The sequence below is a fragment of the Acomys russatus genome, chromosome 17 (genome assembly GCF_903995435.1).
Source record: "Acomys russatus chromosome 17, mAcoRus1.1, whole genome shotgun sequence".
Taxonomy (NCBI): Eukaryota; Metazoa; Chordata; class Mammalia; order Rodentia; family Muridae; genus Acomys; species Acomys russatus.
Window position 1 is genome coordinate 47,221,182 of NC_067153.1, and position 15,440 is coordinate 47,236,621.

At 51.1% G+C, this 15,440-nt stretch overlaps 1 protein-coding gene across 1 annotated transcript in view; it reads left to right on the forward strand.

The window, feature by feature from the left end:
• Positions 1-1,627: 1,627 nt before the first annotated feature.
• The window catches only part of Arhgap8 (Rho GTPase activating protein 8), a 30,300-nt gene continuing 16,487 nt past the window's right edge, over positions 1,628-15,440 (forward strand). The window contains exons 1-6 of the mRNA XM_051160127.1: positions 1,628-1,749; positions 6,016-6,103; positions 6,566-6,697; positions 9,699-9,785; positions 14,556-14,654; positions 15,232-15,342. Coding sequence (XP_051016084.1) covers positions 1,662-1,749; positions 6,016-6,103; positions 6,566-6,697; positions 9,699-9,785; positions 14,556-14,654; positions 15,232-15,342 — 605 coding nt within the window. The 5' untranslated portion in view covers positions 1,628-1,661. The remainder of the gene's footprint in view (positions 1,750-6,015; positions 6,104-6,565; positions 6,698-9,698; positions 9,786-14,555; positions 14,655-15,231; positions 15,343-15,440) is intronic.

A 15,440-nucleotide genomic window follows, 5' to 3' on the forward strand; every position in this document is an offset into this window, starting at 1 on the left:
GTTCCCTGGTTGTTTTTAAGAATGTAGCCCTGGAGGGCTAGAGAGATGGCTCAGTGGTTAAGAGCACCATCTGCTCTTCAAAAGGTCCTGAGTTCAATTCCCAGGAACCACATGGTGGCTCACAACCATCTATAATAAGATCTGGGGCCCTCTTCTGGTGTACGTGCAGGCAAAACACTGTATATAATAAATAAATAAATCTATTAAAAAAAAAAAAAAAAGAACGTAGCCCTTAGCGGGGCATGGTAGCTCATGTCTTTAATCCCAGCACTCAGGAGGCAGAGGCAGGTGGACCGATATGTGTTCAAGGCCAGCCTGGTCTACAAAGTGAGTCCAGGACAGCCAAGGGTAACGCAGAGAAACCCTGACTGGGAAAAAAAAGAAAAGAAAAAAAGAAAGAAAGAAAGAAGGAAAGAAAGAAAGGAAAAGAAAAAAGAATGTAGGCCTGATAAGTGGACCATGCTCCAGTGGAAGGCTGCTGATCCAGGAAAATGTAGGCAGCACAGACTTGACTTTCATGGGTTGAGAAAAAGAAAACCGGAGACATACAGGTGGGTAGGTGGGGAAGCCAAGGTGGATCTGATCTGAGAGCAGTTGCAGGAGGGATGTGAATGTGACCAAAACACACTGTATTAAAGAACTAATAAGCTGGGTGTGGTGGCGCACGCCCTTAGTCCCAGCACTTGGGAGGCAGAGGCAGGTGGATCGTTGTGAGTTCGAGGCCAGCCTGGTCTACAAAGCGAGTCCAGAGTAGCCAAGATAACATAGAGAAACCCTGTCTCAAAAACCCAAAGAATAAAAATTTTAAAAAGAAAGAAAAAGAAAAGAAAGAACTAATAAAAACAGAGGGAGAAAAAAAAGATCAGAATTGAGCAAGAAATGAACTCCAGAGAGACGCCTTTAATGGGCCCTGCTATTGCAGGACCATGGACAACACAGGAAACTGCCTTCCTCTGACTCACAAAGGGATCCATTCACTTAGCCCACTCATATAAATGGGATAGAACAATGGCGGTGAGAGCCTGGCATGGGCATCTTTAACAACTACGGCAGGCCTTCATTCAAATGAGGAACTCCGCACCAGTCACAAGCCTTCTGCAGGTCTGAGTAGAAATGACTGCAGGGTCATGCAGAGTTCACGGGGGTGGGGGGTGGGGGTAGGGGGGCTGGTGTGATGGGCAGAAGTCCAGGGCAGCGTGTTGAAGTGGGTGTGGCTGGACAGAGCTTTAGGAAACAGAACTGAGCTTCCGCAGCAAGGAAGCAGCTGAAGTTGCCATGGCGCTTCCTCAAGGCCCTGTATAGCCCTCAGGGCAGCCAAGGATGGCTGGCCATTTGGCAGCCACTCATTCACTCAAAATAGCAGGGGCACCAGGGAAGGGTCTAACAGCTGTCAACTAGGGGGTCCACTTCCCTCTGACAGTCAACCTCTCAGCTTAAAACAAAAGTACACCTGAAAAAAGATGGCTACAATAAAGGCTAACAATTAATGGCTGACCAGTAGCGTTTAATAGTGATTTGTCAATGCTTAGTTCCTGTCCTGGTACTTTAGCAAGCGATAAGTCCCTCTAACCTAACTTGCCTCCCTTTCATTCCTGTGTCTCCAGCAGAGCTAGAGTGACAAGGAAGCCACAACCACACTGGGGACCACAGGAGGGTCCTCAATGGTGTCCATGGCTGGCCTGGACCCCATGCTGAGCACAAGTCATCCATTCTATGATGTGGCCAGACATGGCATCCTGCAGGTGGCAGGTAGGTTAACTGTCTGGCTGGTCCCCAGACTGGGCGGTACAGTCTTCTGGGTCTTGCAGAGTGGTGGGCTGTCACAGGCTGCCTGTCCCTAGTTGGACTAATAGAACAAAAAGTGTCATGGGATCTCAGCCACAGCAACAGATGTCAGTAAAAACATCGACGATGGGTAGCTCACGCTCTCAGGTGTCAGGACAAAATACTGCCTCATACAATTTAGGCCTGAGGATCAGGAACTCTCAGTATGCATGACCCATGTGGGCAGGAGATGACACTTTTAAGTGCCCCTGCTCTGTCACCACTGGCTCTCACTTGTAAGGAGCTAGGATCCTATTGAGGAATCAAACAAGAAGAAGTACTGTCCCAAATAGTTGAAGACCCCAGAAACAGGAGTAGTGAATGTTCTGGCACCTGCTGAGTGTAGGAGGAATCATAAGACGGCTTCGGCCCATGGGTACTTAGTTGTTTGAAGGCCTCCAGTGTCCTTTTCAAAAAGCTTTAGGCTTAGGGAGGACGGTGCTAGATCAAATATGGGGGACACGGATTCCCATACCACATATATCAGCCAAAGGAAAGAAGGAAATCATCACTTTTTAATTATTTTATTTATTTTTTATTTTTTTTTTATTTTTTGGTTTTTCAAGACAGGGTTTCTCTGTGTAGCCTTGGCCATCCTGGACTCACTTTGTAGACCAGGCTGGCCTCGAACTCACAGTGATCTGCCTGCCTCTGCCTCCTGAGTGCTGGGATTAAAGGCGTGCGCCACCATGCCCGGCTGAAATCGTCACTTTTAATAAGACAAAATATATATTTAAAGCATGGTGGCACACGCCTGTAATCCCAGCACTCAGGGAGGCAGAGGCAGGTGGATCTCTGTGAGTTTGAGGCCAGACTGGTCTACAAAGCGAGACCAGGACAGCCAAGGCTCCACAGAGAAACCCTGCCTCAAAATAAATAAATAAATAAATAAATAAATAAATAAATAAATAAAAATCAAGGTTGGAGAATGCCCTTTGGGTTTCTGACCCTGCTGAGCCAACTTAAGTTTCTCTTGTGGTATTTATTCATGGGTGTCTTTTCAAGCAGCCATACTGTGACTCGGAACTCCAGCTGAGGGAGCAATGGCCCAGGCAGGAGGACCCAGTTTGGAAAAGTCAGTTTCCTGGTGTTGTGCCCAGAGCCCCTGCTGGATAAGGGAGGGGACTGTGTGGTGGGTTATAGCAGATTGTTCTAGACTCTTAAATGCCCACCCATGCCTAGGCAGTCAACACACGTGATTCTGGTTCGTTCCTGTTCATTACCTTTCTGGGCATGCAGTCTTCTGTCCTGTATCATGTTTCGGGGAACAGGGGAGGAGCACCCCTGAGAATGGCTATAAATACTTCTTTACAACCCAAGTGAGTTAAAGATGGGTCTCTTTCTAGAAGGGGGCCCTTTGATTTCTTCCGCCAAGCAATCAGTGACGATTAGACCTGCAGAGGAGATGGCCAGGAGCCCTGGAAGTGGCTGGAGGGGGTCTCCTATGTCTTCTCCTCAGGGATGCGTATGGGCTGTGGACATCCAGCCTGCTGGGCCTCTAGACGTCTCTGGGGTGGGGGCCAGGCAAAGGGAGGAGGTGGAAGGAGCCACAAACAACAAAGTGGTGCTGAGGAGCCTGGACATCACAGGGAGTGGCATGGGGGAGCTGCAGGGGAAGGGCAGGAGGCTCTCCCATGCACGGCAAGCAGAGGAGGATGATGGGAGCTACAGGTGGTGGCTGTTCTGTGGGACCCAGGCTGGGATGTGTGTGTGTGTGTGTGTGTGTGTGTGTGTGTGTGTGTGTGTGTGTGTGTGTGTGTGTAGAGACTTACAGGCTGATGCTGAGGTCTGGTGAGTAGCTGGGGGCCTTGGCCGTATGTCCTGGTCCTGGTGTAGATGAGATAGGATGTGGGATAAAGGAGACATTCTTAATTCTGAATAGAGACACAGTTGCCCTTCATTCTGAGAAGGGAGATGAAGGCAGTGCTGCAGCCTCCCCCAGGGGAGGACAGGTTAAACCACGTCACAGTGGCATCTGCATAGCTCTGGCCTCTAGCTCATGGGTTTCTATACATTGTAAAGATGTCCACAGACAGAATGCATTGTATCACTTTTCTCCTCGGTCTGTGCAAATTACACATGAACCCATTTCCCTCCACCAAGTGACAAGTAACAACACTAGGGCTGCTGGAACCGATGGCCCCATCCAAGGAGCTTCAAACAACAGGCATTTGGTCACGTGGTTCTGGGGTTCAGAAGTGAGAACCCAAGGTACAAGTGGGCTGGTTCCTGGAAGGTCTAGGAAAATCCACCGCAAACCTCCCCAGCACCTGGAGTCCTGGCATTCCTTTGTACCTCTTGGCTTTTAACTGTTACTGCACTTCATACCTCCCGTGGCTTTAACTTAATTACATTTGCGATGACCCTACTTGCAAATAAAGTCACATTTGGAGGCTCTAGGAAGTCATGAGGTGTTTTTTTTTTCTTTTTTGGGGGAGGGGACACAAGGGGACAGAATTCAACCCAAAGCTGTCTCCATAGCCACTTTCTCTGAAGTCTAGTGCTTGGAGACTTAGGAGTGTCAAAGGTTCCAGGGAAATGCCGCTCAGTGCAGCTAGCTCTAAAACTTTGGAACCTTTAATGATAAAGCTAGGTCCGTGTGTGTGTGTGTGTGTGTGGTGTTTTGCCCTCATGTATGTTTCTGTAAGAGAGTCAGATCTTGGAGTTATAGACAGTTGTGAACTGCCATGTGAGTGCTAGGAATTGAACCCAGGTCCTGTCAGTCCTCTGAGCCATTTCTCTAGCCCTAGCTAGGTTTTGTTTTGTTGGTTGGTTGGTTGGAGACAATGACTGCCTATGTATCTCTGGCTTTTCTGGAACTCTGTAGACCAGGCTAGCCTCAAACTCGGATCTGCCTGCCTCTGCCTCCTGAGTGCTGGGATTACAGGGTGCGCCAGTACATCTGGCTAAGCTGGGTCCTTGACTGCACTGTGGAAAAGAATTTCAGGATGGAAATAAAAGAGAATAAGAAAAATAAAAATTTAAGGGCAGCTCAGAATGAATCAAGTTAGCAAGTTTTTGTTCCGTTTCATGTGTGGGGGTGTTTTGCCTGCATTTATGTCTGCGCACCGCATGCATGCTTGGTGCCTGTGAAGGGCAGAAGAGGGTGTCAGGTCCTCTGGGACTAGAGTTATAGATAGTTTGTGAGCCACTGTGTGGGTACCTGGGTCCCCTTAATGGTCAGCCAGTGAGTGCTCTTTACTACCGAACCATCTCTCCAGCCCTGAGGATCTAGTGGGCAGGAGTTGGGACTCCAGGCTTCTGGTCCCCAGCCTAGCCCCTACGTCTTCCAGTGTGTATCTTCAGTTCTATATAGATACGAGAAAGCCCCAGCCATAGGGCTCATGGCCTGGGGAGTAGTACATGCAGCATTTGGGACCTCAACAGCTACCTGCCCTCTGCAGAGAAGCTGTGTGGTCTAGTTCACTAAGTGCCACTGTACGCCTGGCCTGAGCCTGCCTCAGGTAGATGGCCTTCAAGTCTCCTTGAGGGTCATCTGAAAGGACTCCAGTCACCAAGGCTACCATGGCTGCCACCAGCGAGCACCTGCTGTATGCCGGGGCCAGCTTGCTTCATTCCTGGTCAGCTGAGCTGTGTGTGGTAACCCTCTTAAACTGAAGGCTGTCCCCTGTCCTCAGAGCTCCAGACCCAGGAGCTATCGCAAGTCCTCAGAACACATTCATTCCCCAAGTCCTCATGGCAGTCTTGTGTGCCATGAGCCGGTCCCAGAATAGGGTGACTTTGCTTTCACAGTGTAAGAAAAAGGGAGTCTCCTGTACCGGATGTGATTTCCCATCCTGTCCAGGGCAACTGGGTCCTGACCGCTCTGGCCTTCCCCAAGACTCAGAATCCCAGGAAACTACTAAGGGACACTTTGTGAGAAGGAGGCAACCAGATCCTGTACTTGAAGTCAAATGTGGCTAAAGTTAGACCCACGAGCTCTCGCCTGGTGGGACCTGTCACTGGTGGACCTAACCTGGTGGCTCCAGTGTCCCATCTGTTAGATGGGAGTAATGAAGGGTTGGAAGGTTTTCTCAGGAAATATATACATAACATGCCTTGCGTGGGCGTCAACTGGCCGGGCCCCAGCCCTAGGCATCCTAGCCCAGGCTAAACTGCTCTGGCCACCCAAGGCTTATGACTGAGGAAATCCAGCCCAAAGGCTGGAGGCTCACACCTTTGTTCCTCCAGGGGATGACCGCCAGGGGAGACGCATCTTCACGTTCAGCTGCTGCCGGCTGCCACCCTTGCACCAGCTCAACCATCAACGTCTGCTGGAGTAAGTTTTGCCCTGTTCTTGGCCGCACACATATGCCTCCTCCCAGCGTGGCCATCTTGGTCTCCATTTCCTGTGTGGATTTATAGATAGCCTGAGTTCAGGATCTCCAGAATCCATTGCAGAGCTATCTGGGGGAGGTTCCCACGACCAGGGCTACCGTGGCTTCACCAGCACTGGTAAAATATTGGACACTGGCTCGATTTTCTCTCAGCCAGCTGGGCTGTGGGCATTGACCTCTGAGGCTGGGGATAGGCCCCTGTCCTGGGTACATGGAAGTTCGTCTTCCATACCTGATGGGCACAAGCCGTCTAGAGAGCAGAAAGGTGTGTTTCTGGAAACAGCAGATCAGCAAGACACCTGAACCAGCTGGCTCACCATGGCTCCTGTTTCACGGGACTTCTGTAACTCACAGTGCTGAGCAAGTGATTGTCCTGAAGGAACCCCATGTCTTGCGCCCTTCAGGTATCTGAAGTACACACTGGACCAGCATGTGGAGAATGACTATACCATCGTCTACTTTCACTATGGCCTCAGCAGCCAGAACAAACCATCCCTAGGCTGGCTCCAGACCGCCTACAAGGAGTTCGACAGGAAGTGCGTACAAAGCACCTTGGCGGGGGTGGGGAGGGTGGGGAGGTGGGAGAGGTGGGGGTATTGGGGGGGGTAGGGTGGTAGAGTGGGGAGGGTGGGGGTTCGGAGTGGAGCATATCTAGGAAAGGGAAATGGGGGCAGGGACAGGATTATGTACCTTGGCTTTAGGCACTAAAACAATCCAGCAATGTGATATGTGGAGAATGAGCCCCCTGTGCTGGGACTTCAGCCCTGATGTGTGCTGGGAGAGCCTTCTCGATGCCTCTGCTGTGCCCTGGAGGAATCCTACCTGCATCCCTGTTGGTTACCACCTTCCACACATGCTAAGTGTCCACTCTTTACACAACCTGGTTCCAGGAGCCTTTGGCCTGTTCCAGGCTTTTAGTGAGAGCAGCTGCCTCTTCAGTGGGTGTGGCATAGCTCCAGGCTCCTCCCACCTTGTGCCTCTTGGCTGGCCGTGAGATATAGCATCAAATCTCCAGATCTGGCTGATAGCCTTCTTCACGCTTGGCTTTAGTCTCACTGTGAGGGGCTGGGTGGTGATGGAGCACTGGCCGCACTGACATGTAGGACGTACCCTCTCCTCCTTTCTTCTCTCTTACATCAATAGGGACATGTGACTTGGTGTGTTATTCTGTGGGGGTGCGTATAAGAAATAAGTGAGTGGAGGAAGAGGAAAGAGCAGACTGTTTGACCTCGAAACGTCAAAAGCAGACTTTGCTGGTCTGAGAGGTTGGCGTCCTTACGCCTCGTGGCTTGGTATCCAAGGGCACAAAAGAATCAATCCACTGTACAGGATCCAAGAATCAGTTTTTGTGGAGGGTAGAGAGTGGGGGAGGACCTGGCTTTTCCAGGCCCAGAGACTGTTTTCATGTTTTGTTTTGTTTTTCTGATAAACTGATCTTCGAAGTGGGAGATAAAGTAAGCCACCTGTTTTTGTGACCTTGTGACCTTCTCAGCTGCAGGGTGAAAGATCAGTCAGGTTGCCTGTTTTTAGGACCTCTGGGCTCCAAGGTGCACAGTGGGGATTAGCTGCTTTCTAGAATTCCACCCCAACAGGTTTCTTGAAGCCTGTCTTATGGCCACCATTTTGGAGACGTAACTTTTTTTCTTCTAGTATGTTCTTTCCTATCATTTATCACTCACATGACACAAATGTGTCTCTACCACTGAGCCTCAGCCTGGCTCAGGGACCTGAATCACTCCTTTACTCTCTGCAGGCTTCCTTCACCTCTGACCCCAGCCCTGGCACCTGTCATTTCTCCGGGGATCTGCCTCCCTCCTGAGGACTGTGTCTTTAGAGGTCCAGCTGCCTTTGTGGCCTCATGAGTTGACAGCGTGACTTCACAGGGAGCCTGTACCTACTCTTCTGCGTGCTCACTCCAGCTCCCCAATCTGGCTTAACTTCTGCCTAGTGCATCCCTTCCTCCTCCTGGCCCAGATCCCTTACCTCCACACAGTCTCACCCACTGTGCTCTGATGTCCCATGCCGTGTCCTGTACCTCAGCTCTCTGCTTAGATGCTTTCTTTTCTCTGTCTGAGCTTTGATTCCTGTCCTGAGAGACCTGTGTCACACTCACCCCCAAACCCTAACTTGGTCCCGACCTTCTGGTGTGCTGTTGTAGTTTAACAACCGGCTCTCAGGCAGTCTAGGGGCCCTCACAGCAAGCTGTCCCCCACCTCCATGACCTTATGCACATTACCCACAAGTCATCAGTACGGTGCAGGTTTAATTCTGAAAGCCGCAGCTAGGACATCGTGGTTTAGGGCTGTGCTCAATGCCCCTGTCCACACATTACCTGCACCTGCAAGAATATCCATAGCCAGGCTGGAGAGATGGCTCAGTGGTTAAGAGCCCTGGCTACTCTTCCAGAGGTCCTGAGTTCAATTCCCAGCAACCACATGGTGGCTCACAACCATCTGTAATGGAATCTGATCCCTTCTTCTGGTGTCCACTCACATAAAATAAATAAATAGCTGGGTGTGGTGGCGCACGCCTTTAATCCCAGCACTGGGAAGGCAGAGGCAGGCGGATCGCTGTGAATTCAAGATCAGCCTGGTCTACAAAGTGAGTCCAGGACAGCCAAAGCTACACAGAGAAACCCTGTCTCGAAAAACCAACAACCAACCAACCAAACAAAAACCCAATAAATAAATAAATCTTAAAAAAAAAATATCCATAGTCACAGGCTCCACTTGACACACTTACAGTGTAAACAGTACAGTGGGTTGGCCAGGGCAGAGGGAAAATACCTTCTATGGTGTGTGTGTACATGTGTGTGTAAGCCAATTGTCATTTTCTTTTTTCTTTTTTTCTTTTTTTTTTTTTTTTTTTTTTTTGGTTTTTCGAGACAGGGTTTCTCTGTGTAGCCTTGGCCATCCTGGAGTCACTTTGTAGACCAGGCTGGCCTCGAACTCACAGCGATCCGCCTGCCTCTGCCTCCCGAGTGCTGGGATTAAAGGCGTGCGCCACCATGCCCGGCCGCGTCATTTTCTTCTCAGGCACTATCCATCCTGTTTGTTGAGACAGGGTCTCTCATTTGCCTAGAACTTGCCCAGTAGGCTAGGCTGGCTGGCTAAGGTCCCTCCTGCCTCCGCCTCCTCAGAACTGAGATTACAAGCACCTGACATCACACCCAGCTTTTCTTACATGGGTTCTGGGGTTCCCAGGCACTTTACTAACTGAGCCCAGCCCCTCCCTTTTCTGGTTTTTGGTTTAGTTTTGGGTGTAGGGTCTCACTGCGTATCCCTGGCTGTCCTGGAACCTGGACTAAGCTGGCTTCGAACTCACAGAGCTCCACCTGGCTCAGTCTCTCAAGTGCTGGGGTTAAAGGTGTGCATCCTCCTACCCAGTTCCTTCTGGGTTTCGGTTTGTGTCCTTTAATTGAGCCTGTTGAGAAATTTTTTTTCCCCCCTGCGGCTTGGGCCTACTGTGCAGTAGTCACTCAGTATGGGGTGTGCTGAAGTTGGGGGGCCTGGAGTCATCTTACCCTTCTCTCCTCAGGTACAAGAAGAACCTGAAGGCCCTGTATGTCGTGCACCCCACCAGCCTCATCAGAGCACTGTGGAACATTTTCAAGCCCCTCATCAGGTGAGCATGCACCTGGTGGACCCTCATATCACCATCTCTGAGACGCACCTCTATAGGAAGGCTCGCTCCATGCAGGTCTGCCTCTGAGGCATCTATGGCGTTTCGTGGGGGTCACATGACCACTCAAGCCAAGCACTACTGTGGCTCTCTGAGGTTGTGGACAGTAATGCTGGCCCTTGACATTGATGTCACAGCTAGTATTTCAAGTACCCCCTGACCCAGATACCCACGTTCTGCATCTGTATCTTGGTCTCCAAGCTTACAAAGCCCAGGAAGGGCTCCGGCTTACACAGCCAGGGTAGCTGTATAAATGCAGAGGCTAGGACACAGGCACATGGGCTCCTCCCCTCTGTCTTCGGGGAATGATCTGGGACAGCCTGTCCCCTGCAGCTAAGTGTGATATATCGAGGAAGCTCAGCCATGCTCAGTGCCCAGGTGTTTTCTTAGGGTTTGTCCTGTAGGTGTGGACACTCCATATAACTGGCCTCAGGGACTCTGTCTCCTGCATTCCCTCTGGCTTACAGACAGACCACCCTGTGTTGTGCTGTCTCAGTCCTCTACTGGTATAAACTGTGTGACATGGCCCAGAACCACATTCCAGGCTTCCTTCCTGGAGCAGAGGAAGAGACAGACTGCTTCTTGGAAGCCCAGCATGGGTACCCTAAGCCCATGGGCTAGCCTTTTACCAGAACCCAGAAATTCAGGAACTTCTGGGACTTCTGTGAGCTCTTTTCACGTCTGGACTCTTTCCCACTGGACATCGATTTCTCTGTCGGTATCAGGAAGAACCCCAGGGGACCAGAAGGCCTGACTCTGCCAGGGCCCTCGTTGGCATCTTCATCTCCTCTCCATTAAGCCACAAGTATCAGGCACAAACTGCGCATAGTCACATGGTGGATGGATGAGCTTCATTCAGGAGGGCCCAGTTATGCATGGGACATGTTGGGACACTCGGGTGAAGCAGCACACTCAGAGAGGGAGTGGCAGTGCCCTTCTTGGTCAGCCAGGAGGACCCAGGAGGGTTTTCAGGAGGAGTATTTAAGTGCAGGGAGGGCGCACATGGACATGACCCTTGAAACCCTCTGCTGCTGCCTCCTCCATCATATCCCCCGCATCTCCTTCCTCCTGTTGATATCCACCTACGGTGGCTCAGAGGCCTGTTGCTAGTAATGCACTTCACTCTCTCAAGACCACAGCCATGTGGGAGGTTCATATTGAATCCTGAGTGACAGGGCTAGGCACTACATCCTTTCTCCGTGTCTCCATTTTCCCCTCTGACTTCAGGAAGGCAGCCCAACCCACCAACTGCATGGAAAACTCCATTTCTCCTGCATTCCCTATTTCCTACCTGCCCCCTTGAGGGCTAAGCTGGGCGTCACACCATGTTGTGTTCTGAGTCTCTGTCAACACACACAGCATTCAGGACACCGCTGTCATCAGCCCTTGGGGCCTGCACGCCCTCCTTCACTAGTTAGACAATAAGTGATTATAAAGGTGTCTATGTCATTGTCCCACAGTGCAGGGGCTGTCCAGGGGACATTAAGCTGGGGAGTCACAAACAGAAGACAACTTGGAATGTCCTACTGGGCTCTAGATGATTTCTGGGGTCCTCAATGGAGAGCCTTTCCCAGAAATGTCAGGAGAGAACCTCAAAGGTGCCTCACTGCTGGCTTTGAAGGTGGAGGTAGAAGTCCCACATCAAGGGACACAGGCACCTCTCAGAACTGGAAGGATAAAGGGATCATGGCTCTGCCCAACCCTGGCCTTCCTCACTGACCTGAACTTGTGAGGGGTACGCTGCTGCTATTTTAAGCTGTTTCATTTGCCCTGGGTCCCTGACAGCTGCCTGTGGACCACCCATCTATATCCTAGGGCCCCAAGATGCCACTACTACATGCTGTTGAAAAATCTGCCCACACTGATGTGTACACACACATGCTTACTCCACACATTCCTGTTCCAATATGTATGCTCATTTGTGTGTGTGCATACACACACACACACAATCAGTGGCTTCTGGGCATTGCTGCACACACACACATGCACATACACATACCATCAGTGGGTTCTGGGTGGTGCTGCACATACACACACACACACATACACACACACACACACACCATCAGTGGCTTCTGGGTAGTGCTGCACATACACACACACACACACACACACACACACACACACACCATCAGTGGCTTCTGGGTAGTGCTGCACACACACACACATACACACACCATCAGTGGCTTCCGGGTGGTGCTGCACACACACACACACACACACACACACACACACCATCAGTGGCTTCTGGGTAGTACTGCATACACACACACATACATACAACATAAGTGGCTTCTGGGTGGTGCTACACACACACACACACATATACACACACCATCAGTGGCTTCTGGGTAGTGCTGCACACACACACACACACACACATACACACACACCCTCAGTGGCTTCTGGGTAGTGCTGCACACACACACACACACACACCATCAGTGGCTTCTGGGTAGTGCTGCACACACACACACATACACACACCATCAGTGGCTTCTGGGTGGTGCTGCACATACACACACACACACACACACACACCCTCAGTGGCTTCTGGGTGGTGCTGCACATACACACACACACACACACACACACCCTCAGTAGCTTCTGGGTAGTGCTGCACACACACACACACACCATCAGTGGCTTCTGGGCAGTGCTGCAGCCCTACCCTACCTCAAGCCTCATCCTACTGCCCTTCAGCTCAGCCTGCCTTCCCCCACAGTCCTTGAGTTCTGTGGAATGTGGCATGCACTGCCAGGCCTGGTTATTCAAGAATGTTTTTAACTATCCTTTTGGAATTTAGTTATCTATTTGCCTTATGTTATGCACACCAAAGCATCTTAGGTAGAAAGCCATGACTTTCATACTTCTAAATGGGGAGGCTGGTACCCAGAGAAGTCATACGGTTGTAAAGAACTCAAGACTGAGATCCAATAACAGAATGAAACCAGGACATGAGCTGGAGAGTGGAACCCACACAGGCTACAGTTGGATCCTGAGCATTGTCCTAATATGGGCTCTCCTGGCAGCTGCAGCTGTAACACAAACCCTGTCCCATGCCTATGCTGGAATTCCTGACAGAGCTGCCCAAGGCCCTTCCAGCAGTGTAAAAGGCCAGACGGGTCATGTGTACTTGCCCTCGCTAATCCTAGGGCCCAGTGGGTGCCTGGCTAGCAGGAGTCCTCAGGCAGCTACAGAGAGACAGGTTTGGCTCCCAGGTGGGCAGGAGTGGCATGGGAGCACCCTGAATTGCTGAAGTAGACAGCACTGTCTGGGAAGTTCCACTGGACAGCTAGGCCCCTCCTTGGCTCAATGGGCTCCTCTTTTCCACACAGCGCTTTATACCCCAAAGGAGCCTTTAATGTCCCCAGAGCAGAGGCCAGAGTGTTCCCGAGTTGTCTGCTATCAGAATGCACAGGTGGTGAGGACATCCTACAAGGTCTTCTCCAACCTCTTCCTCCGGGCCCAGGGCTAATGCTCTTGCACAGCCCAGGTTCCCTGGCAGCACCCTTGCAGTCTGGGAAAGCTACCTTTCTCATGGTTGGAATCTAGCCCCTAGGACTGATCCACTCTTGTCCACGAGAGGGAGCCAGTGCACAGGCCTTCGCCTCCCTCAGAGTGTGGGAACTGGTTTAGGCTCTAGCTGGCCCTGATCTCAATTCTACTCTGTTCTCATAGGTGTCCCATCTCTCATGATCCCCCATGGTCTTGTTTTTTTTTTGGGGGGGGGCAGTGGTAAGTTCGATAATCTTATGTTATCTACAATGTGGAAGACACACAGATTGTTCTAACAGCAGCAGGATGCAACATTGCTGAGCAAGAAACTTGCCTTTTCTAGTCATTGCAATTCTGCACAGTGGCTCAAGTTCCAAGTGTATCAGTGGGACACAGGTCTCCTCGGCAGGTCAAATGGCTTGGCTCAGATCCCTGGGAGGGAATAGAATTGCTAGCAGAGGTTCTACTGTCTCTCCATGGCCACCTGAAACACTCCTGTGAAGTCCCCCAAGGTCTCTCTACCCTTTGGTCTCTTGGAGGAAGGGAGAGCCCAACATAAAACCAGCACTCACCAGGGATCATAGAGTCTCCAGGCATGCAGGCTCAGTCCTTAGGTCCTCTGAGCCTGGCACACAGTTATGGTCAGTATCAAGGTCACCCTGGCAGGATCTAGAATCTTATGGAAAAAGGGCCTCTGGGCATGCCTATGAGGGATTATTTTATTAACAGAGGTGGGAAGACCTGCCCCTGTGGGTGGGACCATGCCCTGGGCAGGGGATCCTGGGTTGCATAAAGAAAGAGGGAAAAACTAAACAGTAGTATGTGTGCATACTCTGTTACCCCGTACATAATGTGACTGGCTGTTTCAAGCTCCTGCCGCCTTGATTTCACTGCCTTGATGGGCTGCACCCTGAACTTTGAGCTAAAACAAACCTTTTCACCCTGAAGCAGTCTTTGTCTGAGTATATTACCACAGAAAAAGAAACTAAGACACATGCATCCAGTCCACACAGAAAGCCGCCCCTGTGCTGTCTGCTCTGTGTAAATTCACAGCCAGTTCAAATTGGAGACACATCATTTTATACAGGCGCGCCTCCAGGGCCTTTGTTCCATCCTGGGTCCCAGTGCATAGCCTGTTTTCTGTGCGGCACCCTAACTCCTGCAGCCCTCTCTCCTTTGTCTCATTGTCTTATTCGCTGGTTTCTCCTTCCTCAGTCACAAGTTTGGGAGAAAAATCACCTACTGCAGGAACCTGCGTGAGCTCCAAGAATACCTTCAGTGCGACCAGCTGCTTATTCCCCCGGAAGTAGTACAGTGAGTGTCCACCTTCCTGGGCGGCATGGCTCTGGCGTCTGGTATCCATGCACATGTTCAGGAGTGCAAGCCTCGAAGGTTGTGTGCGGTGGGTGGCTGGCTCTTCTCGCTGCCCGAGCAAAACTGATTAAAAACACGTCAAGGCATGGGTTTGCGGTTCTGCTTCTGAGCCAGATATGAAAGGGGTTCCCTGGTGTGCAGATGAGCCATGTTTTGAATGAAAATGTTCCCGGAGTGGCAGGCGCAGGGGCTCTGCAAGACAGCTGAATGCCAAATGCCTCACCGAGTGTCTGGCAAGCCAGGGCACAGGGTCACTCAGCAGAATAGGCGCTGCCTCAGGTCTGTGCCAGGCAGGTCAGCTCCAGCGGGGCTTCTGAGCCTGGTCAGCCTCTGAGCACTTCACTTTCTCCGAGAATGCAGCACCCTGCCTGAGGTGGAAATCAGAGAGATAGCATATGGAGGGGTCCTATTGATGTTGATTGGGGACCTGACCCCCCTCTCCCCACAGCACTCGGAGATGGCTTCCATGGCTAAAAGGCTGTTCCCCTGACGTGACGCTCTCCTGTTGTGTCCACAGGTATGACGAGAAGCTACAAAACCTACACAAAGGCCAGCCACCTCCTCCCACCAAGACTCCACCACCTCGGCCTCCTCTGCCCACCCAGCAGTTTGGAGTCAGCCTGAAATAGTAAGTGATGGGAGGGTGGAGGCTACTCTGCTACCCTGAACGCTGGGACCCCTCTGCATCCTGGGAGGTTGCCCCAAGCCTCTGCCTCCAGTGGCTAA